This window comes from Melozone crissalis, unplaced genomic scaffold (genome assembly GCF_028551555.1).
Source record: "Melozone crissalis strain CALT ecotype California unplaced genomic scaffold, PUWL_Pcris_2 ptg000004l_1, whole genome shotgun sequence".
In the NCBI taxonomy this organism is placed as follows: Eukaryota; Metazoa; Chordata; class Aves; order Passeriformes; family Passerellidae; genus Melozone; species Melozone crissalis.
The window spans coordinates 15,186,687-15,206,435 of NW_026535782.1; the positions used below are offsets into that span (position 1 = coordinate 15,186,687).

Sequence of the window (19,749 nt, forward strand, 5' to 3'; positions counted from 1 at the left end):
CCATCAGACTATCTTAATATATCAGTGCCATGACACATATAATATGAAGGTTGTACTTTCTATGTGAAGATTTAAAATTGCTTTGCAAGTATGAATTTATTGCATCTTAGAAAGCGTTTGTGAGCTAGAAAGTAATAGCATACATCTTTCCAGCTGAGACTCATTCAGATGGCCTGAATTTATATCATTTACCAAAGAGAAGACAGTAAATCTGAGGAAGAGAGGAAGCAGATATTGTGGCCTCCATGTTTATACTTCAGTTTAGAGAAAATACTGCAGAAACTGGAGGTGTTTACAAATCTGTTAAAGTGATAAGATTTATTTTCAGTGCTTCTGCCTGATTTATATATGAGCCTGGAGCATGAGCAGTCTAGTGACTTCTCACATTTCCTATCAAGGCACCATTAAAAGTTCATGTCACCCACAGGATTTTAAGGGCTGTGTGCTGGGGATAGAATTCCCATGAAAGGCATCAAAATGATGTGATGACATCAGGAAAACTGTGGTTACGGAAGTGCTGCATTGTCCTTTAGTCTGCATTTTCTGTCATGTATAACAGAATGGGAGTGACAACTGCCTCTTTCAACCACTTCAAAGCCCTTTCTAATCCTCCTCTTTCACAAAATATGTAGGAAAAAAAAAAAAGAAAGTATTAAGTTCTCCTAAAGTAGATGGTATCTTTGCTATGAAGATTTCCTGAATATGAAACTTTGGTAATTTTTACATGGTCTAGGACTAAAAGAATGTAGATGAAATATAGTTCTTTTGCATATTTTAATGATGATATCTTTGCTATGAAGATTTCCTGAGTATGAAACTCTGGTAATTTTTACATGGTCTAGGACTAAAAAATGGTCTAGGATTTTGGTAATTTTTACATGGTCTAGGACTAATAAATTGTAGATGAAATATAGTTCTTTTGCATATTTTAGTGAAATTCAACCCAAATAATCTCATCTCCATTCTTCCTAAGAAGTTGATGACCAGCTGTAATTTTTCCCACATCCCTTGTATTTGCACTGAACTTCTCTTTTAAATGCATGTCTTTCTGTTTTCTAGCTTCGAATTTTACAGCATAGAATTGGATCTTTGTATAGGGCTGCATTCATAGAAACCTCACAAAGGGAATTCACTGTTATTCAACAACAGTTAGCTCTGTCAGTTTTAGAAATATAAACATTCATTTTCACAAGGTTTTAAGTAGAGCTAAATGTAGCGCTGTGGGGAATTTGCAGTATCCAGCTTTTGACACTCAGATGCCCTCATCTGTCCAGCTATTTTAAGAGAATGATTTCATCAGGAAGGTTTTAGGACAGGACTTATGGTGATACTGGGAATAATTTCTGGCAAAATTCTCTTCAACTTGCTATGCAAGAAGCCAGGGTAGCCCAGGTAATTTAGCACTTAACTCCTGTTGGCTCTTGATGCTCTCCAGGTTACATAATTGTTTTACTATGAAAACTCAAAAGTTATTAATTGCTTACCTTTTAGTTATTATTGTTTAATAGTTTTGTACATTTAAAATATTAAAATTCCTTCACAGTCATTCTGTGCACAGCCTTTGGTCAGGACAGAGCTGGTTTTCTTCACAGGAGCTGGTATGCGGCTGTGTTTTGGATTTGTGCTGAAAACAGTGTTTACAATTCAGGGATGTTTAAGTTATTGCAGTACAGTGCTTGCACAGGGCCAAGGCCTTTTCTGCTCCTCCAAGTGTCACTTTTACCTTTCTGATTTTCACCCCATCCTTCTGGGGAGGAGAGAGAGTGAGCAGCAGGGGGGGCTTTGTCTGCCTGCCTGTGCTCAACCACAACACTGGCTCCTGGAACAACGGTGAATGTTGCCCAAAAAATCAGTTACATTTTTGTTTATATAATTTATTTTTGTTTGGTGTTTTATAAATCCACCCTGTGTGTTTGTTTTTAAGTGAAAAATCATGCCTACATTTCGTGCTCTGATTGTCTAATTTTCAGTAATTGCAAATGATTGATTTCATATTAGCTGACAATGATTTGCATGACATCAATATGTAACAGAGAAGAAAATGCTGTTTACTTTGCACATTAATGGACATGGAATTAAATAAGGTTCATACATTTCTTGAGTGGTGACTTTCTTTCACAATCTATTTAAATTAATGTTCAGTAAACACGAGTTCTACATGCTTTTTTTTTGCTAACCTCAAAAATCCTGGATAAGTTACTGTTAGTTATATTTCTGCAATACTCCTGATATTAATAACTTGTCTCATATAAAGAAGTCACAATGGCTAGCAGGGTTTCCTACTGCAAACACAGTTCTAAGCTTCCAGATGCTGTTAAGCAGTTGTTGCAGTTTATCCTAGAGCCATTTATAATTAGCTGGTAACTGATTATTCATAACTGACAGATAAATGCATCATGTGCAATTAATAAATAACAAAGCCAAGCCAATCTTCAGGATATATTTCGCTTTTTGAAGGTAGAAGACGATACTTGCATGAAAGATTCAGGTTGAATTTTATGTCTAAAGTAAAATTTTGGAGATGATGATGGTTGTTTGGCTGTTCTGTTGAGGCATCATGCAAAGTCACTCTAGCACTCTAGAAAGTGCTTGGGCAGCTAATATTGAGGCTCTTTTGTTCCTGAGGTAAGGAACAGCACTGGGCAGATGTACCTGCACTCAGGCACTTGTTGGCCAAGAGGACACAAGGCTCTTGCCTCCCAAAGGCAGGTATGGAAAAGGCACATAGCAAGGCATGCTTCATTCAGGGTATGAAGGACTTTATAATCATAATTGCTGCTGCTGGGAGTGGACCCTTGGGTCCAAGCTGCCATGGAGTGGCCAGACATCTTCCAAGAGGAAAATTGTGCCTCCTCCTATCTTTTCCCTGGGCTGGTAGTCATCCCAGTGAACATGACACTGTGAATGTCCTGCCAAAGCTTAGCCCTTGCTACCTATCACATACAGAACAGGAAATCATATCCAACCCTTCTTCCCTTCCCTTCCCTTCCCTTCCCTTCCCTTCCCTTCCCTTCCCTTCCCTTCCCTTCCCTTCCCTTCCCTTCCCTTCCCTTCCCTTCCCTTCCCTTCCCTTCCCTTCCCTTCCCTTCCCTTCCCTTCCCTTCCCTTCCCTTCCCTTCCCTTCCCTTCCCCTCCTTTCCTTGCCTTTATACAAGACAACTGTCATTAACTTTGCCCAAAGTTAATGGGCAACCAAAATAACAACCTCTTGAAGTTGTCTCTAGCTGAGAAAATCTCCACAAATAGCATTTTTCAAAACTGTCTCAGTACTGATAAAACTGCTTGAGAAGAAGGCACAGTAAGACTCCAGGGCATAATTAGTTATGCCCTGAATTTCAATGTCTAGTTTGGATTATTTATTCCTCCATTTCTTGTCAGGATAGGCCAGATCCTTGGACCTTACTATCTGATAGAAAACAATGTTTTGATAAGCATAGATGATTTTTCCTTCCTTTCCCCCCACCCCCCTTTCTGCTTTTGTTTATATTGATTGCAAGGGGTTTCCTGTACTGCAGCAGAAAGTTGGCTTATCCTGCCAACATTTTCTGTATTACAGACTGGGATTTCATGGCAATTACAACAATGTATTTTTATGATTGGAAGCAGGAGCTTCCATTAAAATCCATTCAAAATGCAATGGTATATAAATAAATTTCTCTCTTCCATCTTCTCCCAAGCATTAATGTGCAGTGTCTTTTTGCCAAAAACAAACAAGTGGAATTGTCTAATCTTGAATAACTGTGAAGAGCTCAGTAAGTGCATAAAATGATGGTTGCATGGCTCTTAACAATCCTAATGTAAGCGACAATATTTTTCTGCTGTAAATTGCCAGTGCTTCTGGAACTAGATTTCAACTCTTCAGCAAAGAACTTTCTCTTAAGTTTCCTTCCAGCCCAAGTGTTTTGCTGTTTCTGAAGTCTATCTTGATTAAACTTCTGTGTGAGGTGTTGATAAAGTTGCTCAATTCAAGGTACAACTGTCCCGGACCAATGGGAGCTGCTGTAGCAGGAGGTACCCCTGCCTGCAGGGGATTGTGCTGCTCTCCATGAAACAGCACCTTCCTTTAAGCTTATGTTCTTCAGCCACAGAGAACAGAAATCAGTTCAGTGCCTGGGGAAACATTTATTTTAGAAAATGGTGTAAAGCCTCTATTGTATTGAATGAAGAAGGAATTTCAAACTTCAATAATGTGACCTTTTTGCCTGAATATTCTTTTACAATGTAGTAGAAACCCCCTGTGAAATGCAAGGCTATATTTCATGGCTAAATTTGGACTATACTGTACCCATGAAGTGCTTTTTTGTTGACTTTTCTTTTTTAGTCCATCAGAGCAATATTCAGTTCAACATCTCAGTCATTTTAGATTGAAAGAGATTGCCTTTGCAATAGGAGATATCAATGAAACACACACCCAGTGCTAAGTCAATCAGACCTCAAAGCCATTTTCTCCAAAGCAAGAAGGGCATAAACATAGTCAGAGGAGATCTCTCATCCTTGCTGTTGGCATTGTTCTGGGGAGTGGAGGAAAAAACGCTTGGCAGGATTGCCATTCATCACTTTGTGTTCCTGTTTGAAACATACAATGAGCTCACTGTTTTGCAAGGAGAAAAAGTCAGCTATTAACTCAAGCAGTTCCTATTCAGGAGGAGATTATGGGGAATAGCAGCCAGTCTAGCAATTTAACTTTTGTGAGATATTTTTTAGTGTCCATTTCTCTTTCATTGACAAATTGTGCTGGTTTTGGCTGGGGTAGAGTTAATTTTCTTCACAGTGGCTGGTGTGGGGCTGTGTTTTCATGCTTCCAGTTCTCTCCCTGATCCTGCTGGTGGGGGAGTGAGTGAGCAGCTGCATGGGGCTTGGATGCTGGCTGGGTTAAACCATGACACAAATGTAAAGCAGGCCTAGAAAACTCTGTTTTGTGGCATGCAGTAGGACACAGTTTCTATCTGAAATGGTTGTGTTTGCAGCTATTATGAAAGCTCAGAACAGGCACAGCGATTGCTGGGGTTGGGCAGACCTGTTACCCATGACTGCCACAGTGCTCAGGGGCGCAGGCAGGAGCACTGTGCCCTGGCTGAGGTACAGCTCTCTGCTGCCATTCCACAAAAAGAAGTACAAAAGCTCTTAACAAAAACAAGCTAGTGTAAAAGTAACATGAAGTCAGCTGTGAAAGAGGGGAACACACAGCTGGAATTAAGCTGTGGGACAAAACAGCATGCAGAAGAGTGGGTGGAATAAGTAGATAGATAAAGTATGGGATTTAGAGCCCTGAAATAGCCTACTTTAGATCGAGTTTCTAGAGAGGTGTGACATTCTTGTGATACACCTGGTTTCCTTTTATAGCATCTTCCTCATCTGGCAGCATTTCTCCAAGATGTGGCCATTGGGTGGTGCTGTATCTTCCACCTGGGCTTATGAGTTTCTTGGCCATGTACCTCTGTTTGTCCTGATTTTAAATAATCTGAAAATAGTATCACTGCATACATTTATTTCACTGGTTTTGGGTGCGGGGTTGTTTGTTGTTTGTTTGTTTGTTTTAATGAAGAAATCAGTCAAAAAGGTGGCCAGAGGAAAACACACAAACATTCTGTAGCTGACTGTGGTGCTGCTGTTGATACGAAGAAGATGCAGCCTGCAACTCCCTGTGTGCCCTGCTCTGTATGTGCAGTCCCCAGCCTGCACACTTCCCCCTGCAATGATCCTGCTCTCCTGAGATCACTGGAGACTCAGGACCACTGAAGAGAGGCCACAGATCCACAAAAATCCCAGGTGGTGACACCTCAGCCTTGGCAATCGTGCAACCTGTGTGGCATCTGAAGCCTTTCACCTGCCATCCAAGGAGGAGAGGAGGTAAAGGCATCTCAGCACCCAGAGCAGGGCTCCAGGTCACAATGGGGGCTCTCTGAGCTGCCTGCCATTCAGGATTCAGAGAAGTGGATTAGAACAAGTGCATTGGCAGTGATGTGGAGATGTAAGTGACTGTCCAGGCTTGGCTGCATCACTCCCGATAAACACTTCTCTTCCCAACCCCTGACCTTGTCCATATGTCTCAAGAAGGGAAGCAGTCTTTTTGTAGATCTAGTGGTTATTTTAGTGAGAGACTCAGCAAATCAAGGAAGCTGGAAAAACAGACTTTTACTTTCTTTTTTTTTATCTGATTGAGCTGTTTATCTGAAGCCTTTTAAGAAAAATAGAGCTGAGGAGACAAGTTCCCCAACAATCAGATTCCCCCAGAGACTGAATCTGGGACTTTAACTAAACCTGGATTAGTGAAGCAATCTGTTAGCAGAGATGTTAGGAATCATTATGAAGTTTGAGGGTTTTCCTTGTTTGTTTGATGGGTTGTTTGGTTGTTTTGGTTTTTTATTTTTCCTCAAAGACTGTGGTAGAAAGAAAGCCTGCCTGAAAAAGCACAGAAGAATCTTCAGTGGGTGAGACTGTAGCTATTGTCTAAAAATCCTAGATCTAGTCTAATAAGTGGGATTAATTACCAAAACAATAGATATGTACATTTTGACAGAAAAAAATAAATGAACCTGTTTTGGTTTGAGTTGGGTTTTTTTTGCTCACTAAAAATAAGACTTGCATCTAGGACCTGGTTTGGCATGTAGCACATACATACAGTGGTCCTCTTGCCAAGAAATACTATCATGACACACAGCATATAGAAAATCATATTTTATCTATTGTTCACCAACAAAAGGAGGGAAAATTAGAAGCTCACCTTTTGTGCCCTGCGCTTGTCTGCTCGTTGATTCTGGTGGTATATACGGCTGAAGTTGGAGACAATTACAGGAACTGGCAGAGCAATGACCAAGACCCCACTCAGGGAGCATATTGAACCAAAAATCTTGCCAGCTATTGTCTTTGGCACCATGTCACCATACCTGGGTTAAAGAAAACAAAATGCTTAGTAAAACAAAATCTCTTCTAATCATTTTATTTCACAATGAATGAATAAAATATATTTTAATTCTCTTGCAAATAATAGTTGCTGCATATAGATAATGCTTTTACACATATTCTTACATTTACAGCATGCCCATTGTTGTGCACAAATAATTTTATTTTGAAACAAATTTTGGGTCTCCTGTCTGTCAAAGTGGGGGCAGGTAAAACACATGTTTTACCTGCTGTACTCTTCCCAGGGTGCCTCTACTGCAATGGAAAGAGAATAACCTTGCTAAGAAAAAAAAATCAGTGTTAAAGTTCATTCCTTATGCTGTTTACTTGAAAGAACTCATCAATTTCATTGGCAAGATCTAAGAGAGACCACTTGGTACATTAGATACTAAACTGAATAATCTATTGTCCCATGCTGATATAGTGCTTTCATTTAACAGGGTGACACATTTTTGCAACAGGTTTCCCAGGAGATCATGGACTTTCCATCACTGTGTTTTTTTAATTTGGCTAGACAGAAGCATGGCTGACCGAACTTCTTGTTGACATGAAAAGCTGGAGTAACTGAGTTTCATACATCCCTTCTATGGTCTAGGTGAAAGCAAACATGGAAAACTCAAGCCACAAGCAAGCAAGCAACTAGATTGTAACTGCAAGCCTGGCAGTGCACAGAATTACTAGAGCTACCACCTTTCTTTATGATATTGGATATTGTTTTGTCCAGCAAGTAAGAACAAAGTGTTACTGATGTATGTAAAGGCACTCCTGTGACAACTTAGTAAGAGATATTAACTTTTTGCATTTTGTTGTATTCTATAGGGGACATGTATGTAATTACATCCTACAGAGTTTAATAAAAAGATGAATTTCTTTCAAGTACCATTCAGTTTTTAACTTTATTGGATTTTAAGTTATTATTAAACACTGATTTTAGCTTGTGAGTTTTGTATGCTTGTGAAAAGAGAGATAACATGTTCCCTATTACAAAGAATTTATAAACTCTTAACACGAGAAAAGTTAAGAAATAAAACTGTGGAGGAACAGTGTTTAGAAAACACTGTCTGGAAAACAAAACCTGTCTGTGCATCAGGAACTGGAAAAATAATAGAGAAGAGGGGGAAGTCTTCAAATCAGTGTTCAAATTGTGCACCTAATCACAGGAATGGATGAAAGGGTGACGATATGGAATGATGGAGAAACTATATGAAATTAGACCACACCTAGCAATGAGAGCTCAGCTCATGTCAAAAGGAGGTGAAGATGAATGGTTTGCATTTTGTACGATATGAGTGAAGTGTTGAACATAGATATTCAAATAAGTTGTCATACAGGCAGATATAATATAGATGACCAAGTCTTAGACTATTGACACAGATTATGTTGTGTTAAATAAATATTTGGTTGTTTTACTAAGCATGTCCAAGTGTAAAATATTCACATGAACAATATAATTAATATTTCTGCCAATATCCTCCCCCCACTTACTCAGAATTAGAATGCTATTAGTTTCTCATTTTGTGACAGGGCAGGATTGTATGAAAAATATGTAATTTAATAGATTCTATCTTTTACATGAATAATATAACTGGTCTTAATAAAGATATCTAAAAACTGGAAAAATACTAAAAAGAATGTCATGCTTTCCTTCACACCAACATTTGCACTCCACAGTGTAGGCATTTTTGGTGTTTATCTCTCCCTAAAGCCTGAGCTGACTATCAGCTATATGCATGACCAGCTGTTCTTTTCTTAGGGCAAGGAAGTGGATAAATGACCTTTCAAGGTCTCAGACAAATGGGATCCCTAACACCTCACTAACCCCATTCTTTTCCAGGCAGAACAATAGAAAAGCAGCGGGCATAGGGCCAGGGTGGTGAGCTTTGTGGAGAAGACCTAGGATCAAATCACTGGTAAACATTTCTGCTTTACACTATTCATTAGTTTTACTTAATTCTTACAGATACAAGTATTTTCCTATATTGGATCAGACTGTGTAAACAGAAACCTGATGCAACCAGATTTTGAAATGCAAAATTTACACATGCCCAGTGCTAGATCTCTTAAATTAGATCTCTTAAATGAGATTTCTAAACCTATATTTAGATGCTTATCACTTGAAATGCCAAACTGCTGAACCTCCATAAGCCTCCATTGTCACTGATGGCAGCTGTGGACAGAAGACATTGCTGCCGCTAATTAATTTGGCTGGAAATTGCTCAGGGATATAGTTCATCCTGTTGATGATGTGACACTATAATTATATGAATCAAGAGCAGACTGAAGCTTTAGGAGTTGTGACAGGAACCACAAGCTCACCTATCTTTAGCATTTCAGTATTTACGAGTGAACCTAACCAGTGACATAAACAGATTCCTTTTCATAATAATATAGAATTACAGAGTGAAATAAAAAATATTAGGATTGTTTGACACAAGAAGGTATTTTGCAATGTTTTTCTTACCTTCTGGACAAAATGTCATGCAGGTGCATATACTGCTTGTCTTAAAATAACTTGCTTTCAGTTACTTTTCTTTTTAGTTTGCATCAGTTGTAACACAGTGACATTTTCCAAAGGTAATGTTGCTTGTCTGTTATTTAGCGTTAGTAATACCTTTCGCATCATTAATAATTCTTACATAATTAGTTTTTCTCCTGTTACTAACCACTGTGCTGGAGTTGTTTAAATAAAATTATAGTCAGAAAAAATTACTTTAAAGAAATTAGTCTTCCTAATTCTCATAGGATGAGAAATGTAAATGTCCTTTTTCAGAGGATGAAAAAAGTATTTGGTTACTTTTGTGACAAAACAGAGGTTTTGCTACATTTGCCCCGGTTAGCCTTGTTCTCCTTTGGGACACTGACACAGATTTTAGTCTAGGGTGGTCATGATCAGAATTGCTAATGAAGTTCCTCCTCTTGAATTAAACATTACCTTCAGTTATACCTCATATATCACTAAACACCACCAATGGAAATGGATGACATAAAATGAAGGGAAAATTCCTTCTATAGCTCCAACTGCAAATGTTTTATTCTTTAGAAATTTTAAATGAAAAAAAAAGAGTGTAACTCCATTTTCAGATGGCAGGGAAGCTTTGAGGTGCTGGCATTTCCAAGTGGAAAATTTATACTTGATCTCTGAAACAAATTCTAAATTCTGCAGAAAATTTGATTTCTTCAGCCATGGAGACACAACAAATGTAGAATCTTATTAAGCAATTTTACAGACTCCCTTTTCAAAAGGGAACTATTTTAAGGTTTTATCTAGTGCTACTCTGCTTGCCTCACTTTTCTTCAGGCTAGAACTGCAGACATATTCTCATTTATTCACTTTTTCCCCCTAGTTGCAGTATTTTCATAGCTTTGTATATTGTCCGTTCTGCATATGTCTACTATTGTAACCAAAGCTCAAGCCAGTCTTTGGGCATTCGTGATTTGTACTGATAATCTAATTTTGTAATGTCAGAAGTGTCATCCCAATATTTTATGTTCTGGATGAATGAAGAAAAAGAGGCTTCATACTGATCCCTGATATCAATCAGGTTCATTCTACTTCAGTTGCCAAAAAAAAAAAAGAAAAAGGCTATGACAAACCAGGTGTGTCAATCAAATTTTATCAAATCACAAGTCAGAAACGACATGATCAGACTAATGCTTGGGTTTCACTGGATGCAGTCCAGACAGGCCAGACAGGCTATTGCTTGCAGCCCACGACTTTCATTGGATTTAGGAATAAGATGAATAGGTGATGATGCCACAAATAGAGCCTGCAGAATTTAGAATTTGCTTTAGAGATCCTCTTCACTTGGTGATACTGTACAGGGAAGGATGGATGGATGGATGGATTGGATGAAAGGATAGATGGATGGGAGAATGGATGGATGGATGAATGGATGGATGGACGGACGGATGGATGGATGGATGGATGGATGGATGGATGGACGGATGGATGGACGGATGGATGGATGGATGGACGGATGGATGGATGGATGGACGGATGGATTGGATGAAAGGATGGATGGATGGATGGATGGATGGATGGATGGATGGATGGACGGATGGATGAATGGATTAGATGGATGGATTTAGAGGCATGTATGTTTGTCTGGGTTGTTTGTATTCATCAGGCAACAGACCACTTTTGCATATTTGACTCCTTTGACTCTTCCATATTGCAAGACAGACAGCAAGCCAGGGGATTCCTTCATTTTGCAAATGCTGTATCTTCCAGAGTGCTGATGTGAGTAACATGGGTGTGATGTAGCACTTTGCATGACAGCCTGGGGGGAACGGAAAGCAGCTTGAGTCATACACAGAAGATGGAGCTCTTGCAGGAGCTTGGGAAACACAAATGTATTTGGGGTTACCACTGCCCAGCCAGTAATCTCAGCATTGCCATGTCAGATCTCACCCATGGAGATCCACCTGCCAACACACTACTGCTTTTCTAACTGATGAGTGGAATATATCTGGTGTTATATACCCATAATTCAAGAAATCTCAGAGAACACAGACTATTTGTGGCATCATCACCTATTCATCTTTTTCCTGAATCTAATGAAACCCAGTTTTTGATGGCTGTAAGATGAAATATTTCATAAGTCAAAGGTCCAAATTATAACTGAAATGATTCATACTTTCTGGCCATTTTTTCCTTGATGTGAGAGATGTGAGAGAGAACGTATTTTCTTTAATAATCTTAACAAATGAGAGGGAAAATGCTGCTTATTTAACTCCTGTTTGTTTGTTTGTTTGTACATAGGAGTAAATTTTTTCCAAGCGAAAAATAAGTGTATTGTGGATCTCAAAATAAATATGCTAAATTGCAATTTAGCATATTTTTGTGTGTCACATCAGAAATTAATATTTGAAATAGCTCACTTTGGGTTAAAACACCTCAAGCAACCTATGTACCAAATCTGTAAAATTGGAGAACATATATAGGAAGAAAATCCAGCATTTGCGGTTTTGCAAAGCCCAAATACTCAAGGGTGAAACGGACAGAGACAGTGAAGGTTAAAAAATCCTCACTACGAGAGGGTTTTCTGTCACTAGAGGGCGTAAATGCCATTAAAACCAAATGCAAATGCAGAAACAATTTAAAATGCGTGTTACAGATGCATATGCCCTCTTCCACCCCTTTCGAATTAATTTACATTCTTTAAAGAATTATTACATTGATTGAGATCTGTTGTCTGCTCCCATATTATTTGCTGCAAAGGTAGGCTAGTGACATTTTTTTTGTTTTCAAACATGTAAAACATGTCAGAAAATAATAGAGTTGTAAAGTAGATGCAAAGACATTAAAATTAACTTGGTAATAATTATTTTAAAAGAAAGGGAATTTATGACCAAAGAACAATGGAAATAGTACAAGATCCATGGCAACTAAACAATCTTTGTAAAAGCCAGAACAGCTCATATTTTTCCATGTGTGGGGACAAATCACATTTCCCAGTAGATGTGGTGGGTCACCCAGGCAGAGATCTGGGTTTGTGCAGGGGAGCTGATTGAGGAGCAGTGCTCTGCCTTTGCAGGCAGGGCCATCCTCCCTCCCCAGCTGCTCGCCTGCTCTGCGCTGGGTCCGTGCCTCACTCACGGGGCTGGGACGAGGAGGATGCATCTGCTCTCTTGTCTCCTCTCTCAGCTGATGGCTCCTTCCTCTCCTCCAGGAAAAGCCCCAGAGGCTGCTGTGGTGAGACTCTCAGAGATGATTATACAGCTGCTCATTGGCCCATGAGTTTAGGCTGCCAGCCACCCACTTGGGCACACGTTTACATCCCAGTATGGGAGAGCAGGCAGGAAAAGCAATTCCCATCCTCCCTGACACTACCAAACAATAATCATGCTGAATCTGACTTACTGTCCTGGTTTTGGCAAGGTCTGAAAATAGCCTAATGATTTTGGAAAAGCAATTTCTAATAATACAAAATGTTCCTGGTTGTGTGAAGTGCAGAAAAACGTTACACAGATTACTTCAAATTTTATTCCTAGGAAGATTCTGCATGGAATTGCAAATAATCTTCCTGGATGCTTTTACTGCTGTGCAGGGGCCTCTGCTGCAATATCTCTCTCTTCTGCCTAGTCATGATGGACATGGTCCCCTCTGGGTCCACAAATGTTCCTTCAAGTGCTGCCCAGTATGATCATTCATGAATGATGAAAACCACATCTGCTTCTCTGAAGTGGAAGTGCTCCCTGGGTTTTCCAGCCTGCAGTGAAAGAGAATTAAAATAGTGCCCCTGCACCTGGCTGGGTTAGCAGTTCCTGAAATACAGAATTTCTAATAAAAGTCAGGGGATTTGAGGGGGAGAGGGTTGTGGTTTGGTTTTGTTTTGTTTGTATGTGCACCAGGGTTTTCACTTAAATGGATTTGCACAGGTGGACTTCAGTACTTAGAGGTCAAAACACAGAAGTTTTTGCATGGAAAAGTTAAAAGGCTTGCCCAAGGAAACACTCCCAGTTTCTTGCAATCCAGACCAAGTTTCAGATAACCAAAATCCTTCTGTTTTCCTTTAACATAAATATGAAATTCAAAGAGGTAAAAGATATCTTTTGCTGTCATCTCTCCCTCACTGAATAGGAAAACTTAATATCCTACCTGTTCCTGAGCAAATCATCACAGAAATATGATGTGTGATCCATCCTGCATGGGGGATTTTTAAGCTATCAGAGGTACAGCTCAGCTGACTCGCTTACTACTGAGATGGCATTTCTGTTTGTTTTTTCCCCCAGACTTCAGAAGCAAAAATAAGCATGTTTGTTTTTAGGAAAAAGAGAATGTTTATGAATGGATCCAACACTTCATAAGGATAAGAAAAGCAACATAGCACTAAAACTGTTCTTGATGTAAAACTTGCAATCTGCCTTTTAAGTGTTCCCTGAATCATGCTGGCTCTCACAGTACACTGGCCATCACCCACCAGCACAGGTGAAAATCTGCCTTCTGTAGAGTTTGCAGGCAAAGGGAGCTTTGCACAGCCCCTCACACAGGACCAGGATTCTGTGGCAAGGGCAGGTGCTCTCAGCCTGTGTGGCCCTGCCTCCTGCCTGAAGGTGACGCTGACACTGTGGTGTCACTGCAGAAGGTCTCTGCAGAGGAAGCTTGTGCTTCCAGACCCCATATTTGTTTGAAGTGATGTAGACATCGTGTACCATTATTGAGTAACTCAGAACTGAGTCTTCCAGCAGTGGTTTTTGTGATGGAGATGCTCTCCTGGGAGATCTGCCATGTCATTCACTGGGATTTTTTGCCTAGTTTAGTGGATGGAGGACTGTATGTCAGCAATAAAATTAATCAGCTAGACTGCCACACACTCAGCAAAGGATGAGTGACTTGTTAAGCCCTGCCTGTGTGCTCTCATGGGCATGTGAATAAACCAACCTCCATCAGCTCCCTTCAGAGGCAGTAGATAAATTCTGGGACTAAGCATGTGTGTTACAAGGGAGCAAATATCAGTGAAACACTTTAACTTTGAGATCACTTAAAAAAACACCATCAGGAAAAATATGGAAGCTAACCATTTTAAGAGTACAAAAAAAAGTTCTATGCATAAAGCAATACTACAGACATGTCAAATTACATTTTGCAATTGCTAAATGGGGTCCTTGTCTAAAGAGAATGCTGTAGATTGTTATAAAGCTGTTCCCTAGAGCCTTCAAGCTGCTCGGTAACTAAATGCTGGTGAGTTGACACTAATTAGCCATTTATTTCAACATTACATCCAACAACAGATAATATAAATTGCTACTGGTAATAATTTTAAGTGGAATTTCTAAATAAGCATTTCCACTGTGTTGCCTTAAGGATTCAGCCTGTACAGTTACAATGTGGCAGCTAATTCTGTTTTTAAAACACTACTCTATGTGAATGTGGAATGAGCCAGGTTTGAAAGAATGAGTCAGACATAAGTAAAAATGACTAAATTTCTTAAAATGATCTTTACTCCTAAGAATACAATATTTGATTAGTATTGAATTAATTTATTACTTTGTTGTATTACTTTAGAATTCTAAGTCTTTAAGATACCATGGTGATGAGTGGAGAACAAATGCTTGGCTAGATGTTATTTCATAAGATGGTACAAAGGAAGAATATGCTTTTCTGATGCCACTCAGTTGTGTATTTTCTGGGGCCTGATGCAGACATAATTTTTTTTTCTCATTCTATCATATGTGAAGTTAAAAGCAACTAAGAGGGGGGAAAAAAAGGAAATTTTATTTTTTCTGCTGTAATTCCGGCATCCTTCACATGGAGAAAATGTTCCAGGGTCTTTGCTCTCAAAAATCAATGACTTGTATTACTTAGTTAGTTACCTAATTTTCTAACAGTTCTTTTGTCAGAACATGAACCCCCACATAAACACATATATAGGATGAACTGAGCAGCTCTTTCATAGCTTATAAATGAACAAAAAAATGCCAATAACAGTTTAGAATGAAACTTCACCTAGACTAATATTGAGTCTCCAAAATTTAACCTGAAGCAAACAAACACATAGGGGAAAAGAATTGGCTAAATATAAATGATAATATCATTGAATGATCTTCCATCCTTCAACCACTTACAAATAACGGAAGAAGTACCAACTATAATTTTTTAATTGTTTTTAGTGATTCTCAGAGAGTTGCATTTCCATGGGCTTTATTTTGACCCTTTAAATCTGTGCACATTTCTGGCATTCATAACACTGGCAGTTCCTTGGTGAGTGTCCTTTTGACTCTTCTGGCTGCAGTTCCTTGTTCCATGTGAGGCCCCCATACAGGTTCTTGTATTCAAAAAAGCACCTGGTGATATTCTCCAGCCACCCTCCTCCTGCCTCTTGCGTTTCCACACCTGCTTACCTTATGTCTTTCCTAGGCTGGCAAGCCCTACTGTGTTCATACAGAATCTGCTCCCTTCATTTGATCATAAGCTTTTTGTCCTTTTTTGGATCTCATCTATTTTTTAACTCTGTTTGCAGGAAAACAAGGCCAGAACTGCACACAGTTTTCTAAAAAGAGGTATGGACCAGTTCAGGATAGCTTATATTTCTGGTCCCAGCTTGGCTTGACAGTGAGCCATTATTATTCACAATGCTAATGTGTGATTTCCCACCCTCGTTATTTCTCTGTCCAAATCTTTATTGGTGGGAGCTGATAAAATTTGCCTTGCTTCCCAGATATCTACCACTGAGAGAGGAAAAGGAGCTTCTGGCACAGCATGGGTGTTTTGATGACTGTCATCACATAATTTGTACGAAATAATCATTGTAATGGCTTAGCTCAGCCAGCATCTGTGCTAACCAGACAAAGAAAATTCACCCATAGATTTGCACCAACATTTAGGCTAAAAGGAATGTGTCTTCATTTGTTCTATGGATATGAATCTTTACTTTTGGGTTTCTTTGGGTGTTTTTTTCTTCTCCATTTGTTCTTTCAGAAAATCCTTTTTGGGGAGAACTGGATTAAAAAGCAATATAATGTTAAAAGAAAGTGTTTTATATCTCATGGACAAATGAAAAAATATGAACCAGGATGAATGCACACCAATCCCAAAGACTTATAGTTTTAAATAAATTGATACAAATGAACTAGAGTATAAAGAATTTCCAACAATTCCTGTCTGAGACACTAACTGGAAGCAACATGAACATCTGGCTATAAAAAGCCCCACCTTCAAAAGTAGCACCATCTCCAGCCATTCTTCACTTCAAAGATTAGAGGTAAAAGATGGAAAATGCCATCAAATGAGGCTCTAGTCGTGGTGCCCAGCAATGACTGAATAAAGACCCTGCAGCACTGGTGGTAAACAGGAGCTGTGTGAGATGCACCAACCACACCAAGGGCTGCTGCAAAGAGAGCCCAGTTCAGGCTCCACTGATCCCCAGCAGGACAGGCCGGAGTCTGACACATTCTTCCTGGGAAACAGTTCCAAGGAAACTGATAATTACCACCCACTCATCTAATCTCTCTCAGCTGGCCTTGGCTCAAGGGCACTCTCTGTTTCCCCAGACACCTCATGAGCACATGGAAGATGACAACCCAACACAATTCTGAGTCCTTCTAGGAACATGCTATTTGGTAAAATTTAGGATTGAGCTGTGAAGCACAGATTTTGGTGCAGATTTAAACACACTTTCTGAACCCCAGGGGTCTGTTTTGATGTGCCACCTTGTTCCAGCAGAGAGAGAGTTTTCCTTTTAGTTGTGTGATTAGGTATATTCTGGGCCCAGTGCTCATCCCAGATATATTGCCGAAAATTTTATGTAATTCATTTCTCCTACACTTTTCCTTTTCGTTTCAATACTTGTGCTAAATAGCAGCAAATTCAAAACAAAGCATTGATCTGCCAATCCAATCCTAAATTTCTCTGGAGTATATATTAGCCGTCAGGTAAAACTGCTCCAAGTATAAATCACATTAACACTAAAAAGCAGCGTGGAAGTTTGCAAGGACAGCCATGACTCTTTGTGACAGCTACTGGGCACAGCACTGAGATCTGTGAGCTGATTGCACTTGGGAATCAAATCCAGCTGCTCCCACGTTCAGGTAAAACTCCGACTGAAAAGAGGTTTTAGCCACTGTGCTGGCCTTCATGCTGCTCAGCACTCTAATGGGCAGATCAAGATCTAGGTAGGGATGATTCCCAGCAAATTCCTTTTGCTTTTTCCCCATCCCACAGGGAAGTTTGCCGCCTCCTTGGGGCCCAGGTAAGGGATATTACTGGGAAACTTCCTGATCTGTTACAACCTTCTGACTATTACCCTCTATTCGTTGTCTGGTCCGTAGTGATGCGATTGAAGAAATTAGCCCTGGAGCAATCAAAGTGGACTTCAGGGCACTGGGGCATTTGGTGAAAGGGGTGTGCGTGCAAGGAGTGTGGTTCAACAAGGCCAAGTGCAAGGCTCTGAACTTCAGTCACAATAACCCCATGCAGAGCCAAGGGCTGGGAACAGAGGGGCTGGAAAGTCACCCAAAGGAAAGGATTTGCACTTGGTGGTCACAACTGGCTGAAAATGGGCCAGCTTGTGCCCAGGCTGGCAAGAAAGGCAGTGGCATCCTGGCTTGGATCAGAAACAGTGTGGCCAGGAGGGAAAGGAGTGTCTGTCCATACTCTGGTGTGGTGAGGCCACAGCTCAAGCGCATCCAGTTCTGAGACCCTCAGTTCAGGAATGACATTGAGGAGCTGGAGCAAGTCAGAGATGGAGCAAAGAAGTTGTTGAAGGGGTTGGAGCACAAGTCCTGTGAGGAGGGGCTCAGGGAGCTGGGCTAGAGGGAGGAGGCTCAGAGGGGACTGCAGTGCTCTATGAGTTGTACCTGAAAGGAAATTGCAGCCAGATGGGGTTGGCCTCTTCTTCCGTGCCTCCAGTGAAAGGATGAGAGGGAATGGCCCCACATTGCACCAGGTTCAGATAAGATATTAAAAATAAATCACTGAAAAGAGTGGTGTTAGGCATTGGAATAAGTCGCTCAGAGAGGTGATGGAGTGACTATCTCTGGAAGTGTTCAAGTGTCTGGGTGTGGCATTTGGGGGTAGGGTTCAGGGTTGGTTATAGTGGTGCCAGGTTGATGGTTAGACCAGATGGTCTCGAAAGTCTCTTCCAACCTTGGTGATTCTGTGATTCTGTAAAGTTCCCAGACTGCAATGCAGGTTTGCTTTTGCTCATTGGCACACCTTCCCACTGAAAAACATCCTGGTTCTTCTTCCATATATTTAGTTCCATTAGACAACAGAAGTTTGGTATGTTAAAATACTGATAGAAGAACTATTAAAAAAAACTGTTTTGAAAGAATAAATAGAATTTTTGCCTTCTCTTTAAAAATAATCATCCTCTCAACTTTCTATTTATTACTTGTTTTGCTTCACATATTTTCACCTCCCTTGAAAATAGGCTTTTGTGTCACATTCAGCACCGGCCAATTAGGCCAAGCTAATTTTTTGCTTGCCAACACAACCACCAGTGGATCTGTATTATTTTTATATTCCTTCAGGCAGAGCTGAAAAACATGAAATAGCTTTTGTCAGTGTGACACAGCTACTGGCCTAAGTCTCTAGGGATCTCTGCCAAATATTGAATACTTCACTTATTTTTTCTCTAATGCCTACTTGAAATCTGTTCAACCAAGTGTAAAAAGTACTCATATATTTTTATACACACACACACACACACACACACGATAAATGATACATGATTATATATTATACACTATGCAGTTAATACTACATATACACACTTAGGTAAAACTAAGTAAAGTAGTAATAATTCCATTGTAAATCTTTTGTGCATTAAAAGATTTATCACAGTCCAGTGTCTCAGTGTCCCTTTCTAGCTAGTAGGAGAGTAATTTTTCTGAGAATATCTACTATTATTTTGCACCAGAAATTCAGCTCTTTTTTCATGGCATTTTTCATGCCCTCCTATTTAGAATACAGTTGAAAAAACACAACAGCTGCAAAGGACCATTTACTAGTTTTTCTCTTGGTCTAATAAACTTTTTTGCTCTTGTTCATTTTTCAGAGATTTCTGAACTTGCTCAGCTAAGTCAAGGAGAGTCAACTCATGCACTTCTAGTCTAGCAAAACAAAAGCCTCTTCTGAGTTCACTCAAGGCTCTGAACAATTCAGCTTTCCATCAGTGCTAAATCACTGCAAACCTTGAAAGAAGGAGGTGATGCTGTAGCCTGGCAGAGTAATCAGCTTCAGCTGAGCATAGTTATATCCCCTTTCTTGCAAAGAAACCAAGAGCCTGTATGAGCTGCTCTGCCCAGGGGCAGCTTAACCCTCACCCTCCCAGCCTCCTCAGGCTGTAAACCTTGGTGCTGCGTGGTTTATGTAGGTTAAATAGGGAAATTTGCAACTATTAC

At 39.8% G+C, this 19,749-nt stretch overlaps 1 protein-coding gene across 3 annotated transcripts in view; it reads right to left on the reverse strand.

Annotated features, from left to right (window-relative positions):
* The window catches only part of KCND2 (potassium voltage-gated channel subfamily D member 2), a 267,174-nt gene that overhangs the window by 13,031 nt on the left and 234,394 nt on the right, over positions 1 to 19,749 (reverse strand). For all 3 annotated transcript variants that reach the window (XM_054276230.1, XM_054276222.1, XM_054276214.1), the window contains one exon: positions 6,725 to 6,887. In XM_054276230.1, the coding sequence (XP_054132205.1) occupies positions 6,725 to 6,887 (163 nt within the window). The remainder of the gene's footprint in view (positions 1 to 6,724; positions 6,888 to 19,749) is intronic.